We start from the raw sequence: 15,227 nt of genomic DNA, 5'->3' as shown, positions 1-15,227 counted from the left end.
GTGGTGATTAACTTAGTTGTGGGTTTTTTGCAAAGAGGCAGGTTCATCCTTGTAGCCAATTATTGATCCATGTAGTTTCCTATGGCTCCGCTATCTATGTATGCTCTCACTGCGTGCATACGAGATGGTTGCCTTTGATCTATAAGGACCATTGGTATAATTAGGTGTGAGGTCTGAGTGTCCTTCTTCATGCTCGGCAAGCGGACCTCTACGCTTGTCGGGCGTGGTCGTTTCCCAGCTCTGATTCCATATTGATTTTGTCGGCGACTCCTACCACCTTCTTAGGTGTTTCACTGGGCAATCCCATAAATAATGCCCCGAGGTTCCACAATACAAACACATTTGTAACTGCCACCTCTTGTCCCTTTCTTTTTGAGTCAAAGGTCCTTTAACCCCCCCAATTTGCATGGGTTCAGATACATCAGTTCCTTTGGGGGTGAAGTTGTCATTAGGTCTTACCAATACTCGATTCTCAAATCTAGCCCGATCAGCCTTCCGATTCTGAAGTCTGTGATCCAACTGGACAACCAGGTCTATGTATTCAGCACAATCTTGAGGTGGGTTCACTACTTGTGCCAAAACGTCTTTTAGTTCACCTCGTAGCCCACAATGAAATAGGGTAATCCGCTTGACCTCTGGCCCTCCGATTTCTACCACCAACCTATTGAAGGTTGCGATGTAGGTCAGCAGATCCTGGTTACCCTGACGCAAGGACAAAAGTTCGTTATCCAAAGCTTGGCCTTGGGAATGTCGGGCAAATAGTCTTTCCATTCTTAGTTGAAAACCCTGAAAATCCAGAAGAAGAGGGTCATCCTGGTTGACTAGTGGAATAGACCAATCGGCTGCACTGCCGCTGAGATACGATAGTACAAAGGCTACTTTTGCTTGATCATTCGGAAAGGCTCCAGGTCTAAATAAAAAATGCAGGCGGCACTGGTTCATAAACACGGCAAACCTTTTTGGGTCCCCCACAAAGTGTTCTGGCTGTGCTAAAGGAACTGTCCCTGGTAAAATTACTTGCACTGGATTACTTGATTAAGCTTGGGCAGAAGCTCCCCCGAGTCCAGGTAAAGGTGTGTGCCCAGCTTGAGCTTGAAGTAATTGCCTGGCGAGACCATCCGTTCGTTCTTTTGCCACAATCAGTTCTCTCCTGAGTGCATTAGTCTCTTGACGGGCGGAATGCACTTCAGCCCTTAGTTCTCCCAGTAGTTGGGCTAATTGGTCAGTCTCTGAGGTCTCCATAACGCACGGGTGGAGATTTGTAGTAAGCCTTTGCCTTCTGTTACGCTCACCTGGGCTCCACAGGGGCGTCGAACGAAGCTGGACTGCTGCAGTCTCCACCAGTGTGACTCGTAGCGAAGTGTTGATCGACTGCACTTGCCCACTCAGTTTCGTCTGCCTGGCCCGCAAGAATATTTTCCTAAAAGCAGTCAAGGGGATAGCCACCCCTGGTAGAGAGGTTACACTAACACTATTTTCCCTGAAAACTTCCAGTATTCCCCTTCATAAAGTCTCACCTTATTGTTTGGAAGGATGAACTCTCCATCCTGCGTGGAGTGCAGGGGCGTGTAGAAGTTCAGTTACTTCACTGATCCAAATGTATTTGGCAGAGTTCCAGACCACAATGACTCCGAGGTTAGTAGTGTGTAAACCAAATGTGTTAGGGAGAAATCTCTGTTTAGGCTGAATTCCTAACCTAGTGAGTCCCCCAGCAGCTTTGCTGGATTTCTGGAGTTTGTTTTTTTCCATCCTGCCAAGAGTGAGACTCTTTTCTCCCGCTCTTGGACATGAATGTGGTAAATTCCTTTGAATGTCAATGTGTTCTATGGGCTATGGGGTTTTTTACTACCCTGGGACTGACTACTGTCTCCCAGGGCATGTAAAGTCACCATGGGCTTTACTAGACCGAAATTTACGAACAGAACTAGTACAAACCATCCTATTGTGGACGTACTGGTAGGGGTAATTCGATTACCCCTGGGTCTGTTATTCGAGGGGGGCACTGTCCTGTCCCCCCTCGTCGGGTTTTGGCTGGTGGCAGTGAAACTACTGGTTATATTCGACCCCGAATATAACTCTATGGGATTCTTCCCATTGTTGGAGGCTAATACTTTTTCCCGTTAGTCTCTAACATACCGCTAGTTTATTTGTCTTAAATAAATCTACCGGTTGGTATTTTCTGCCAGAACTCGGTTTTTAAAATGGCGTCTGTGTTCGCCTCTGTAACTCCGAACCAAAGGTTGAGCCCTTTGTTCCACTTTTGGCGGGCTTCTGCACAGAAGCCTTCCAAAGTGGTGCCATTCTGTCTGGGTACCACAGGGGGTGTGGGAGGGGGTTTAGGCACCCTGGACTGAGTTGCCTTGCCAACTCAAGTCGCACTCTGGTGTGATTGGCCCAAGTGGTGAGGCACCCCGCTCACCACTTAGCTTGTTTTGATTGACAGCTAGGCTGAATGAATGGGGGTTTGCTGCATAAAAGCAGGGCTTTTGGGACTGGATCTTCAGAAGTCGCCACAGGACCTAAGAATCCGACGAGGGTAAAGCTGAGCCGACCTACAACGACGACACCTCCGCTGGAGCCCTGCTGAACAGTCTCACCACTTCCCAACGACAGAGGAGATCTCCCGGCTGGAGAGTCTTCTTCCCCTGACTGGTGGGAACAACCAGTCCCTTTGCTTTTTCTTCACTTCCAGGGCGTAGTGGTCGAATTGCCCGTGCTGAGCACCCCGGCAACCGTTTAGCCACTAGCCCGTACCGCGACCAAAAGGTGGTGCCTTGTGACCGAGCACTCCGCGGCTGGTCTCTTCCCTGGTGGTGCAACGATCTTCAACTTTCCTTCGACGACGAGATCATCTCATCTCTTGGCAAAGCCTCGACTTGCATCCACCACCAGGAACAACTGCCCCCGCCAGAGCTGTCTCTCCACATACAAGGTACCGTGTCCGCCTGGCTTCCCTTGTGACGGTTAGCGGGAGGTGTCTTCATCCTGGCCTTTCCATTGGGGCGCCTCCAGACCTTCTTAACTTTTTGTTCTAAACTGGTGCAACCTTTCTGTGACAATTTGCTACAAAGACTCGAAGTGCATTTCCACTGTGATACTTTTTGGGACATATCGCCTTGCCTCTCTCCGAGTGGGCCTGGCCTCTGAACTTTGTGATCCACAGTAGACCCTGCCTTACTTGCCTTGCATTTGCTTCGTAAAACAGTTGGTACCGAGTTGATTTCATACCCTGCCTTTTCTCTCCCGTTCTAACGAATATTAGAGTGCCATCTAGGTTAAAGCATTCACCTCTGTCTGCAAATAAGTGGGTCCGTTGAACCTAGACTTGTCGAACTATTGGTAGAGGAGTGAGATACTTATAGTAATTGTAATTGAAGTTGTTTGCCGTATTAGTGCCAGTGTGTTTTTCATAGATGTGTTTTTATAAATAAATAACTATATCTCTTTACACCCAAGCTCTGTCCATGTCTGCTTGTTCTACTGTGTAAATTGCCCTATTTTGTATATTCCACATACTGCCTAACTCTTCTTGAGGGAAGTCTGACTGCTCAGCCACAGCTACCAAGTGAATCCGTGTGGTACAGACTGATACCAAGTGGATTTACTGCCAAACATCCGTAGGCCTAAATCTTTTGCAGTGGTCCCAGAGGGAACTGCACAGGTTTCCGCTTAACAGAATGTATAGTTCTTTTAGAGTTCAAATGTCTGTTAATTCACTCTTGCTCCTTTCATACCTTTTCCCTTGCAGCGTTATCCAAGGAGTGAGTTTGCCTCGATGGATGAAGGTAGCGCTTAGGTAAGAGTCTGTTTGTACCAAGCACTATCTAGCAAGTAATATTGTTCCAAATGTAATGAACCAATAGTTCTCTATCTTCTTTGCATGTGCGGCGCCTTGCCGAAAATGTCTAACGTAGGATGGTGACCAGCGCTGCCTCGAGCGGTAAAATTCCGACTAAGTATCTTGCGGTAAGTAAAAGAATGTCTTTGGCGGAACCCCGCTCACCTTTTGTTTGTTCTTGTCTTTTCAGATGCTGATGTTTCGGGCGGCAATTCAACGGGTGTTGCGCCGGGTCGTGGAGATGCTCCGAAGACAAGTGAGTATGGCGTGGCGCTGCAGCTGGCAATGCGACGCGGTTTATTTTAATGTCTTTTTCCTTTATCCACAGGTGCGGCTGCTCCTGGAAAAGATGATGACCAAATGGAAATCTCCTTGTTCTAACCTTCTCTTCTTATTTCCTTTTCTCTAGGATCGGCTCCGGACACAAGATGGGTGTGGCTGTAGACTGGATGCTGGGCTGTAGACACAGTGAGCGTTACGCTGCTAAGATGCAGAATAACGCGAAGCGTGTGCTGCTCTCCGGGCGTGGTTTAAATAGCATCAAAAAGTAGTTCCCAGGTAAGAAGTTCCAGTACCACACCCAAGCAGCAAAATAGTTCCTAAAGGAAAGTAGTCCTTTCATGGCCTCATGATGGCCTGTACATGAGTTCTTTGCAGGATGACCTGCATAGTTTAAAGTTGGCAATATGAGCCTGGCGCCTATGGCGCCAGGACTGAACCCATAAACCCATATAGCCCCTAGGCGGGGTTTTGGGAATTCCTGTGTCTTCTTGGTTAATAATAATAATAATAATAATAATAATAATAATAATAATAAGGCTTTTATATAGCGCTACGAACCCTCAGGTATCTGAGCGCTGCTTATTATTACCCACGGTGTGTGGTGCTCATTTATCGACCTCGGAAGGATGAAAGGCTGAGTTTGGCCCTGCCGGGATTCGAACCTGCGTTAACAGGCTCTGCACGGGTGTCAAAGCGAGCGCTCTACTCGCAGTGCCACTTGACCGGCTGGTTGCCTGTTCCCTGGCCAGATGGACCTGTTCCGGATGTCTGGGGCAGGCATCGTGACACCAGCCACTTAAAGTAGTGAGGGTAACATAAAAATGTTACATGAGAGAGTAGGATAAGGTGCTACTAGGTAACCCCCCCCCCCCCGCCTCCCCCCAGAACTCCACATAAGATGGTGTGTGCTGGACCTACAAAGAGAAAAGGTAAGTAAAGTTAATTTAATTTTAGTATTATTGGGAACTGCAGTTCACACAAGAAAAAGTAGTTGAACCTTATGAGAAATCTAAGAGGATTTCTCTGTGACACTGCACTGAAGGTGCTGTGTGTCAGCATACAAAAAGCAGATGCCTATGGAGTTTGTCAGACTCCAAAACCAATGAAAACACAAAATCCAAATCAGGTAAAAACATATGACGGTATGTAAGGCAAGCTACATTTATCCCACTGCATGCCAACAGTGTTAGGACAGTTTTTCTGAAGCCAAAAGGGCTTAGTAAAACCATTTAACTGAAGCAGTGCAAGACTCCACTCTTAGTATAAGGCTGTACCACCTGAGTTGAGGGTAGCGTAGACAGAGCAGCCAGGCGGATCTTAGGAGGGAGAGAGGGCTGTAGAATCGGTACAAATGAAATTGTAATACAAATGGTCCAAAGAAACACTGAAACACTATTGGCCTCATCACGACCTCGGCGGTAACGCCGGCGGTATTAGCGCGGGGGCTATTAGCGCGACCGCCATACCCCCCGGCGCTAATAGCGCGGGATCACGAGTTGGGCGGACTTGGAAGTCCCCATTCCCCATTGAGCCCATTCGGGAATGCCACATTCCCCATTGGGCTCAATGGGGAAATTTCGCGCTCATACCGCCGGTGGATTTCCCGCCGGCGGTATGGCCGCGAATTCTCGGCGGATTTCACACCAGCTCAGAGCTGGGTTGAAATCCGCTGAGGCCCTGATTCGGCAGACCCTTAAATCCGGCGGTAATAGCGCTACCGCCGGATTTAAGGGTTACGGCCGAGGGGTATAACACAACACTATACTTGAAGGTACACAGACCAAGCTATAAACTTTATTTGGAACACCCAACAGTAGTTCTAGAGAAGTCAAAACCTTATCATACACATTCAGTAAAGGTCACACCTGTTCTTGGGGAGTAAAAACCAATGGCAGTGAAGTGAAATTGACTTTCTAGACCCAGCAAACACTATCTTACAATAGGGTGCTGGAGGGGATACTTAGCATCCCCTTTGTCTAGCATCTCATGTAACATTTTTATGTTACCCTTTCCTCGATGAATGGCTGGTGGCAGTGGTTTACTTTTAACTACCGTGATGTGCGTTTACCACGGGCTGCGTTCGCAGCTGCAGTAAAGCACACAAGGGCGCCATTTTTGTCAAAATAGCCCCAGTCTTCTTTTTTTGCCATTTCTTTGTGGAAAAGTCCTTCGGGAGATTCACGCTGTGCGCCAAACCAGGTTTGGTCCCTTTTTTCGTTTTGTGTTTGGCGGGATTCACAAGTGAAGCCCACCTCTGGCTCCAGGGTATCTGGCAGGGGCAAGAAGCAAGGGAGGTGCCCACAACTCCCTGTGCTTAGTCTCCTAGGAGACAGAAATGCACTCTTAGGTGATTGGCCGGCTGGCTGTCCGGCAAGGACAGCCACCCTGCTGGGTGACTGACAGCTGGGCTGGAATGAATGGGAGAAACCTGCATAAAAAGGCAAGGCTTTTTGGCTTGGAAGGTAGAGTCGACCACTGGACGAAGGAACCCGAAGAAGAACTTGGAAGAGACGCCTGCTGCATCTCCTGGACCGTTGGTTTGCCCGGTGAAGCCCTGCTGCTGTGCTGAAGCTCCGAATTCATCTCGATTAGAGAAGCCCTGCAAGGACGACTTCTCCCCTTGAGTTGGTGGGACCAATCACCACCTGGACATCCTCTCGAAGCTGGTTGTATTTCCACTGCAGTTGCTGCTGGAACCGAAGAGCCAGGGAGAGGAACACCAGATCATGTGCGTTGCTTTTAAGTTGGCCAAGAACTCTAGGAAGATCCTGCGGACTCCCAGGAAGCAGGATTGACCGAGCCTGACCCACCTCAACAGAGTGCTGGACCCCAGATGCAAAGAAAGCCCATCACGACAGCCAAGAGTCCACAGTGTTGCTATCTGCATAGACGCGAGGAGCGCGAGGAGCTGAAACCACGAAGTGCCACTGAATAGAAGATGGTCCGTTTCTGTCGCTAATCATCCCGTTGCAGTGCAGGAGTCCTCCAGACGTCCTCCCTCTTGTCCCCACGACTGAGACCCAGGAACTCGGGATCTGCAGAGCTGCACAGGAACAGAAGCCAGCCAAAGCCCTTTTATTCAAACCAAAGGTACTGTACAGAGAACTTACCTCTTGTTGTTACCTTACTTGTTCTCTGTCGAGACCTGTCTTGGCTGCTCTGTAGAGTTGCTAACAGCTTCTCTACTTCACAAGCCTAATCAGCTTGTGGCCCTGCTTTGATTTCTTCTTTTCTACAAAGACTTCTAAAAGATTGTGCAAGACTTTTACCTACATGCAAAAAGTGCTTCAGCTCGCCTTGACTTTTGCCCAATTGACTTTGGCCAACCCTGGCTCCCTGAATGACTCTTCTTCCCTTCGACATTGTGTTTTGTCTTCCTTCCCGGGAGGGTTTAACTAACTTTGCATTGGGGGTTACCAAAAGTATTTACCTGCTTCAGAATATTTGTGTGATCTCTTGTTTTGTTCTAATAACCTTTTTCTTTGACATACTCCTAATTCTGATTCTAAATGCAAACAGTGATATATTAATGTCCACAGTGTCCTAGTTACTAAAGTCACCTGAGGGTGTAGGAAGTGTCTTGTGTGCCATCCCAAAAGGGTACTTACTGATTTAGAAATATTAAGTGTGTGTATTTTGGAGTGTATTTGTGTGTTACTATTATATTGCCCCGTTTTGAAGAAAGCCTACTCAAATTGACTGTTAAATACATTAATAATTGTTTAATCAAGAACCCTTGTGTGTGAGAGTTTATTTGAATACCTGTCACTGTGAACCTCTGTGTAACTCCCCTACAGCTCACATTGACCCCTCTTGAGATAAGCCTGGCTGCTCAACATGCTACCAACCTGTGTAGTACAGACTTATACCAAAGTTTGTTTTCCTATTTCCAGAAGGTCAGGGTTGTTGTAGTGCACCCAAAGGGTACTGCATACAATCTTGCCTAACAGAAGGGCTACAGCAGGCTCCAGTTACATAGCAGGAATCTCTGGTCGCTGGAAATCATCTAAGCTGCGTTTTCGTCATCATCCACTTCGGTTTTGGTTCCAGTGGTCGACTGCCTCTTCAGCTTCCAGGATCAGACTTTTATGCAGGAACCCAGCCAATCAAACAGCCATGCAACTTTCAAACTTCAAGGGGTGCGGGGGGGGGGGGGGGGGACAGCAGTCCTTTCAGGACAGCCAGCCTCCCAGTTTGAACTGGATTCTGGCAGTCAGGCCGGAAGACAAAGGGCTGCAAGGTTTTGGACTCCTCCCTCGCTTCCTGCCTTCACAGACACTCTGGAGCCTGGGCGGGGAATCCACGGGATTACCACTGAAGATCAAGTGAACACAAAGGATTTTCCTGCTCTGTGGTCAGGGGAAGGAAGAAAAAAGGACAAGGAACACTGAAATGGCGAAAAAAGAAGACGGGCTATTTTGGTAAAATGAGTACCGATAGGTGCCTTTACCGGGGCTGTGGAAACAGCCCACAGTAAAGGGGTACTGAATTAATAAAAAGGCTCACTGTTAACAGCCATTAAAAGTAAGTTTGTCCTTGTAACATACATGGTACATTTAGAGTGAAAAAGGGGGATACCCAGTTATCTCCCTAGCAGTCCACACAAGGTAGGGGTGCTGGTCTCACTAATAAAATGAAAAACGGATCCAAAGATCCTTTCTACCCTTGGGAACTGTAGTTCTCACAAGGTTAGCCAGAGAAAGTTAAAAGGGGAGCCCCAAGGGCAACCCAGCAACAACAGGCAGTATGTGCCAATAGTTGTCAAAGAGGATAACATTAAAAAGACATTATGGAGTTTCTTAAAAATTACATGCATAAAAAGAGTAAAAGATTCTGAGTGTGGAAAAAGGTTCCCACGCACTGAGGTAAAAGGAAAAATAATCCACCAGTAAAGCAAAAAAGCTCTGGAGTTGACACACGTCAGGACGATTTATAATTAATATGAAAATCTTACCTATCAGAGTCCTGTAGCACAAGCTGTCGATCCCCAAGGTTTCGGGCCTCAACGTGGAACAGCGACATCTGCAGCACGGTAGCCCAAACTCTGGGCAGTCACTTGGTGTTCCAGGGGCAATTCCAAGGGCTCTTCTTCACAGGACTCTGAGTTGATGTCGAGAATTGATATTCCCCCTACACTCCAAGGGTCAAAGCTCCTTTGCAGGACTTCTGAAGATCACCTACAAAACGGGGCTCTTCCAGGACAGCAGCAGAAGTTGGTCGCCAGGCCTTCTTCCAAAAGATCCATGGTCTCCTTACACGTCTGGCAGCTGGACAGGATACTTGGATCCTTCAGGTTTCTTCCAGGATCTCTGAAGAATGGCTGCCGGGGTTCTTTTCTTATTAAAAAAGCAGGTAAGAGCCGAAACTCCCACAAGCCAATCAAAGATCTGGCCCCCGCACACAACCCAACAGTGGTCCAATCAAGACCAATGGTGGCACAGCTCGTGCAAACCATTTAGACACACTGAAACCAGTTTGTGGATTGGGACCAAACAATTCCAGCCCACTTCCTGGCAGCAAACACACACGGCACTGCAGTAGCACGCAAAAGCCTAAGCTTTCCTGTGCATGGGAAGTCCATATTAGGATTTTCCTGTCCTCACAGGTCAGGAAGAAGGGTTAGTGAAAAGATGGCCTGGGGACAACTGAAAAACATTGTGGCACAGCCATGTTTGGACACTACCCACAGTAGGGGAATGGGGTCAACGCATAAAGGCTTAAATAAAATACACCAGAAAATAGCAAAACGTAACTGCTGCCACCAGCTTGTCCCTTAGGCACACCTAAAGTAACCAAAGATCCTCTCAGTATTAGTCTAGGGCAAAACAAAAAGTGTACCTCATTGTACAATGCATTTTACAAAGCAGTACAATGATAAAACGTTACCAAAAGTGATAACACGTTATCAAAAGTGGCAACAAAGTAACAAGACTAAGGGAAACCAATTTTCCCAGTAGTGAAAGTCTGAAAGACGTGTCTGTTTCCCTATGACAGATGAGCAACAGCCAGAGTAGTGAAGCTGAATGCTTCACTGCACTGTAAAAGGTTCAGGTCAGATTAAAAAATAAAATCAAAAGGTTTGGGGGGGCAGAAAAATTGAGGAAAATGTGTTGTAAAGAGAAATATTTCCTACCACTCACATCACTCCTCTCCCGTGGAAGTATGTGGAGAGTTTTCCTGCCCTTTCCCAGAGGGCATGTACTGGCATGACCCACATTCTTTGGTGTTGTGGTTCTTCCCCAGGCAGTAAAGACAAATCCTGTGGAGGCCCTGCACCGACATATGCCGGCCATAATCTGCATAAGGTTTAAAACTCGAGGCCTTAGTGGGCTTGGCCATTTTCAGAACAACAGGGAGCGTGTTGCGAAGCGAGCAAAGTGTGCAGAGAAAAGGAACTCTGAGTTACAGGGCATGGCACCTCGATATATACTGGCCCCAATGTCATGTCTGGCACGGGACGTGTAGAGATGTCAGGCAGAGCCTAGGTGGAGCTGCACTGCACCCCTGATGGCAGAAGAGTTTCTGAAAAACAACTGATGTGCAAATACAATATCATAGATGAGGATCCGTGGCAGGAAGGAAAAATTAGAAACACCATACAAACTAGGTAGAGTGACATACGTAGTTCCTAGAAAAACAGCCTAAGAAATATATTTCCTAATAAGGACTGAAAACCACTGAAAAGGCCTGAAGAGGGGGCAAACAAGGTGCCGTTTTGTATGGATCAATGAGCTCATTCAGGAGGCCACATTCTGAGGATGACAACCTGGGGTTACTTTTGAAGGTGACCAGAGCATTCAGTTGTTCCCACATGTGGAGAAGACAGGATTGAAAATCCAGGGCTCCTGTTTGCAGGGCCCTTACTTACCTCTACATATGGATTCTGGACATTTAATAATGTGCAAGACCCTGGACGGAGAATGACTATGTTGAATTTATGAACAGGACATCTTTGTAAGCGAATGCAGATCCTTGTGTCCATTTCATCCTTTCTACCAATACATATTGTAGGTCTAGGGCATAAATGGGTGCAACACACCTGTGACAAACATTTGCCAGAGGAGTGTGAAACATACCTGATCACATCCAGGGATACGTCTGTGTAATAGATCTTTCCATCCACACTGTCGTAGTCCAGCGAGATGACATTATTGAGCTCAGGCACAGGAACATACACATCTGTGTGGTCGCTGGTGTCTAGGGAGATCCTTCGGATAGAACCACGGCTGGAGAAGAGCAGGTATGTCTCTGGTGATGGGTCACATGTCCTACCATCCTCCTTCAGCTGGATGCCTGTCGGGCAGGTGCAAGAGAAGCCAACGGGGCGAGGTAGGCAGATGTGAGAGCAGCCTCCGTTTCGCTCACCACATTTATTGAAGCCTTTAAGAAAAGAAGAGAAATCATGTCTAAATCACATACATCTTAGATGTAAGAATAGACGAAAGAACACTCAGACCTACAGGTGGAAAAAAGCAGAGACTACAGCAGTGTGTGTGGTTCTCTGGGAACAGGGGCATGAAAGGAGAGATCCAAGGAAAGGGAGGAACAGAGAAACAGTGAGATGGAGGACAACAGAGAGGAAATAAGATTGAAATGTGACACCAAAGGGTAGAAAAGATAAATATCTGTAAATTATGCAAGAAAAAAAATGAGGGTGAGGAAATCAGGGACAGTAAAGAAAGGTGTGCCGGTAAAACAGAGATAGAAGGTACAAGTTACTTACCTGTAACTCTTATTTTCCATCATGGGTCTTGCATGGATTCACATGCTCATGAATATTCCCTGTCCTCAGGCTGAGAGTCCTTGGTAAAAGAAAGCAGTTTCGCTTTAGACTGAAAACTGCTCATCTCCTCTATAACTAATCAGTGTCCTTTGGGTCATACCGCCCCCAGCCAATGACACCGGTCCTCCTAAGCGCCAACTCTGGTGGCTGTTAGGTGAGAATTAGTGCAGTCCAACTGGTGTGGGACTACACAAGACATATCTCTTGGTATTAGGTAACCCACCTTTTAATATAGGCCTGTACTACACAAAGCGGTAGTGTGACTGAGCAGTCATGCTTATCTGAAGAATGGTAATGTGAGCTGTAGAGCTGTGCAATGAAATCGGTAAATACAAGTACCCAATTAAACACTTACACACTTAAAGTTTTATAATATTCATTTATACACAAAGATATTTAAAGCATTCTTTAAAAAGAATGTCATTGCTGCAGCTCTACAGCTCACATTTACCCCTCTTGAGATAGGCCTGGCTGCTCAGTCACACTACCAACTTGTGTAGTACAGACCTATTCCAAAAGGTGGGTTACCTAATACCTTGAACCGAGAAGTCGCTCCAGAGTGACGCGATTGCGTGAAGAGGTATCAAGAGTATCGCCTCTACCTCCGACACAAGCTAACAGCTTGTGTCCCTTTACAGAGTCCTTTTGGAGGGTCTCCATCATTGTGTTGAATTACTAAGTATCTTTTCTTAGAGACTGAAAGTATCCTGAGGAACTTTTGCTGTTGTGCTGCTTCTTAAAGACTTTGAATCCACTCCAAACAGATTTTTTTGTATAGTTTTGTATAGTAGTGTTAGTTTGCCTGAAAAGTGTCTGTAGAACGTTAAGCTCTGCTGCTCTGTGATTAACCAACCTTTTTCCTTCCTAAAATACTTTATGTGGTTTTGCTAACTAAATGCAATTACCGTACATCTTTGTCTTAACGCGAGTGCGTGGTCGTACCAATGATACAGTAGAACTGTCATTAGTGTCAAACAATTGTAGCGCAAGCCTTTGAAGAGTGTGTTTAAGTATTCCCAAGTGTGTTGGTTAATTGACCTAAGTATTTAACTACCTTTCTTGTGTAACTATAATAAATGTATATATTTTAAGATAACATTTTATGTTAAAGTGTTTCATTGAACTATTGTATTTACGATGTTCAGTGTACTTACCTACAGCTCACATCTTCCTCCTATGATAAGCTTGACTGCTCTGCCACTCTACCAAGGTTCCTTGAGTAGTACAGACTTATATTAAGAGTTGGGGACCTGTATGCCAAGGGATAGTTTTATGAAGTCTTACCTCAAACTCCCCTAACAGTGGATAAATCTTCACTGAAACGCAAAAGATCAGTACACCAAAAAGGCAACATAAATACAAAGGAACTCACTGAGAGGGCCAAACTGAGCCAACAATGGATTTCTGACGTAGTAGACACTATAGGGAGTTCCTAAGGTAATGTCTGCCATCAACCAAATAAGTCATCCACGGACAAAATGAGACAATTTTAAAGTGTGTCTGCTAAGGTAGCCATATGTCACAGAAAAGAAGATCAGTATACCAAAAAAACCAGCCTAAAAATAAAGGGACCAAACGAGCCAACAATGGATTTCTGACCTAAGAGACACCATCTAAGGACTCTTTAAGGTAATGTCTGTCATCAACCAAATATACCACATTAACCTCTTTACATTCTAGGGCTTTCACCCTCACAAAACACTCTTTCGCCCTTCCCACTCCCAGTGCCGTAGACACATGCACAGCTCCTCACCTAACGGTCGTGCCCGGTCTATCGCCTGGATGTCCATGAGTCCCGGCAGGTTGGAGCGCACCACGATCATGTTGCCCCCGGTGCTTTTGTCGGCCCTTTGTATGCTGCGGGTCTGCCAGTCGGTCCAATAAATGTATGAGTCGAGCAGGGTGAGTCCATAGGGGTGCTGCACGGGTGACACCAGTGTGTGGCGGTTTCCACCATTTAAGTCTGCAGCCTCAATGCGCTGTTATAGACACAAAAGAAAAGATGGAAACACATGAAAGCAAGGCCAGAGATTCTAAACTCTCCACCTCCACTTGTGCACAGGACCAGAGTAACCCATAGACCCATGCCCTCACCATCAGAAACCTTGCAGCACCCACCCACTCAACATTCCAAGAACACACTTGCATTTATGCATCCTGCCATGATAAGGCTAAACTCAACATCCACTGTGCCTACCCCTAACAAAGCCACACATAGAACATGAGTCATGCACATCAGGAGGTATGTGGTTACAGCCATGTGGACAATGAGTGAAAGTTGACCATGGGAACATGACCCTGGCCAAGTCTACCAGACAACCACTGCTTGCCTTGTTTTTTGTCAAATTGTGCATCAAAAGTGAAGTGTAGCATTCCTCTAAGCATTGACAGCAAGAGGTCAATGTTTGTTGCACCTCAACGATGCCCAAAATAGAAGAAATGTGCGTCGGGATTTGGTGTAGGTACCCTTGTTCAGGGAGAATTGCTTTGCACTTCAATGAAGGAGTGTCCTTGTTGGCTGGACAAGACTGTTAGGCAAGTGTGCATTTCTCCACTGGTGTGGACACGGATCTGACACTTGATAGTAGAGCCTCCTGAGATGGCGCTGTAAGGTAAATGTTTCTTTTGCAGCTTTCCCTCCATTGACTTCAATGTGACTCCCACACATTGGGCTATGTTTTGGAATCCTGGCCGATTTCTGAGATAAATAAAGATATTTTAGCTTCACTTACATGCTCATGTCATTTATTTTGGGGTACTGATCAGTGCGCAATACTGCCAGTGAAAGGAGTCAGTTTCTCCCATTTTTTTCCCTCCATTTTTACTTTGTACCACACACCACTTCAAGTGGTGTGCTATGGGGACACTTTGCAAATATGTGTATGTCTTTGTGGTCTTCCTGTATAAGGCTGGTAGCAGTAACTGTGTTTTATAACTTCTTTACTGTGACAATGACATTTTGAGTAACAGTCAAAATGACTTTCCCACATGGTCTAAACCCTGGTATTTGTCCATCTTGCTTTTTGGCAGCCTTACAGCCCTCTAAGGTCAGAAACTCCCACATCAGGTGTTAGGGAGATTTTTTGCACAATCCTCTGGCGAGGGCTGTGTAATCATCTAACTTAATGGTAGAACAGTGTGTCAGACACAAGGAAAGAACAGACTCTCCAATGGAAAAGTATAGAAGAGCTGTCAGGCTTAACTTCAGGAGTTAGGAAGGCTTGCACGGACGTATTCCCAAAAGAATACACCACACAGGTATACTGAAAAATATACACTTATATTAAGGTCACACATGGAATATCTAGGTTAGGATAAAAAGTG

The 15,227-nt window shown here is 46.2% G+C and overlaps 1 protein-coding gene across 6 annotated transcripts in view; it reads right to left on the bottom strand.

Moving 5' to 3' along the window:
• The window catches only part of LRP4 (LDL receptor related protein 4), a 565,328-nt gene that overhangs the window by 191,594 nt on the left and 358,507 nt on the right, over window positions 1-15,227 (bottom strand). For all 6 annotated transcript variants that reach the window (XM_069623191.1, XM_069623193.1, XM_069623192.1 and 3 more), the window contains exons 27-28: window positions 13,657-13,882; window positions 11,197-11,500 (exon numbers count right to left, since the gene is read on the bottom strand). In XM_069623191.1, the coding sequence (XP_069479292.1) occupies window positions 11,197-11,500; window positions 13,657-13,882 (530 nt within the window). The remainder of the gene's footprint in view (window positions 1-11,196; window positions 11,501-13,656; window positions 13,883-15,227) is intronic.

Source organism: Ambystoma mexicanum, chromosome 11, assembly GCF_040938575.1.
Source record: "Ambystoma mexicanum isolate Mex_15411 chromosome 11, UKY_AmexF1_1, whole genome shotgun sequence".
Taxonomy (NCBI): Eukaryota; Metazoa; Chordata; class Amphibia; order Caudata; family Ambystomatidae; genus Ambystoma; species Ambystoma mexicanum.
Note: the sequence above shows the minus strand (reverse complement) of the source record. Positions and strands in the feature narration are given on the sequence as shown.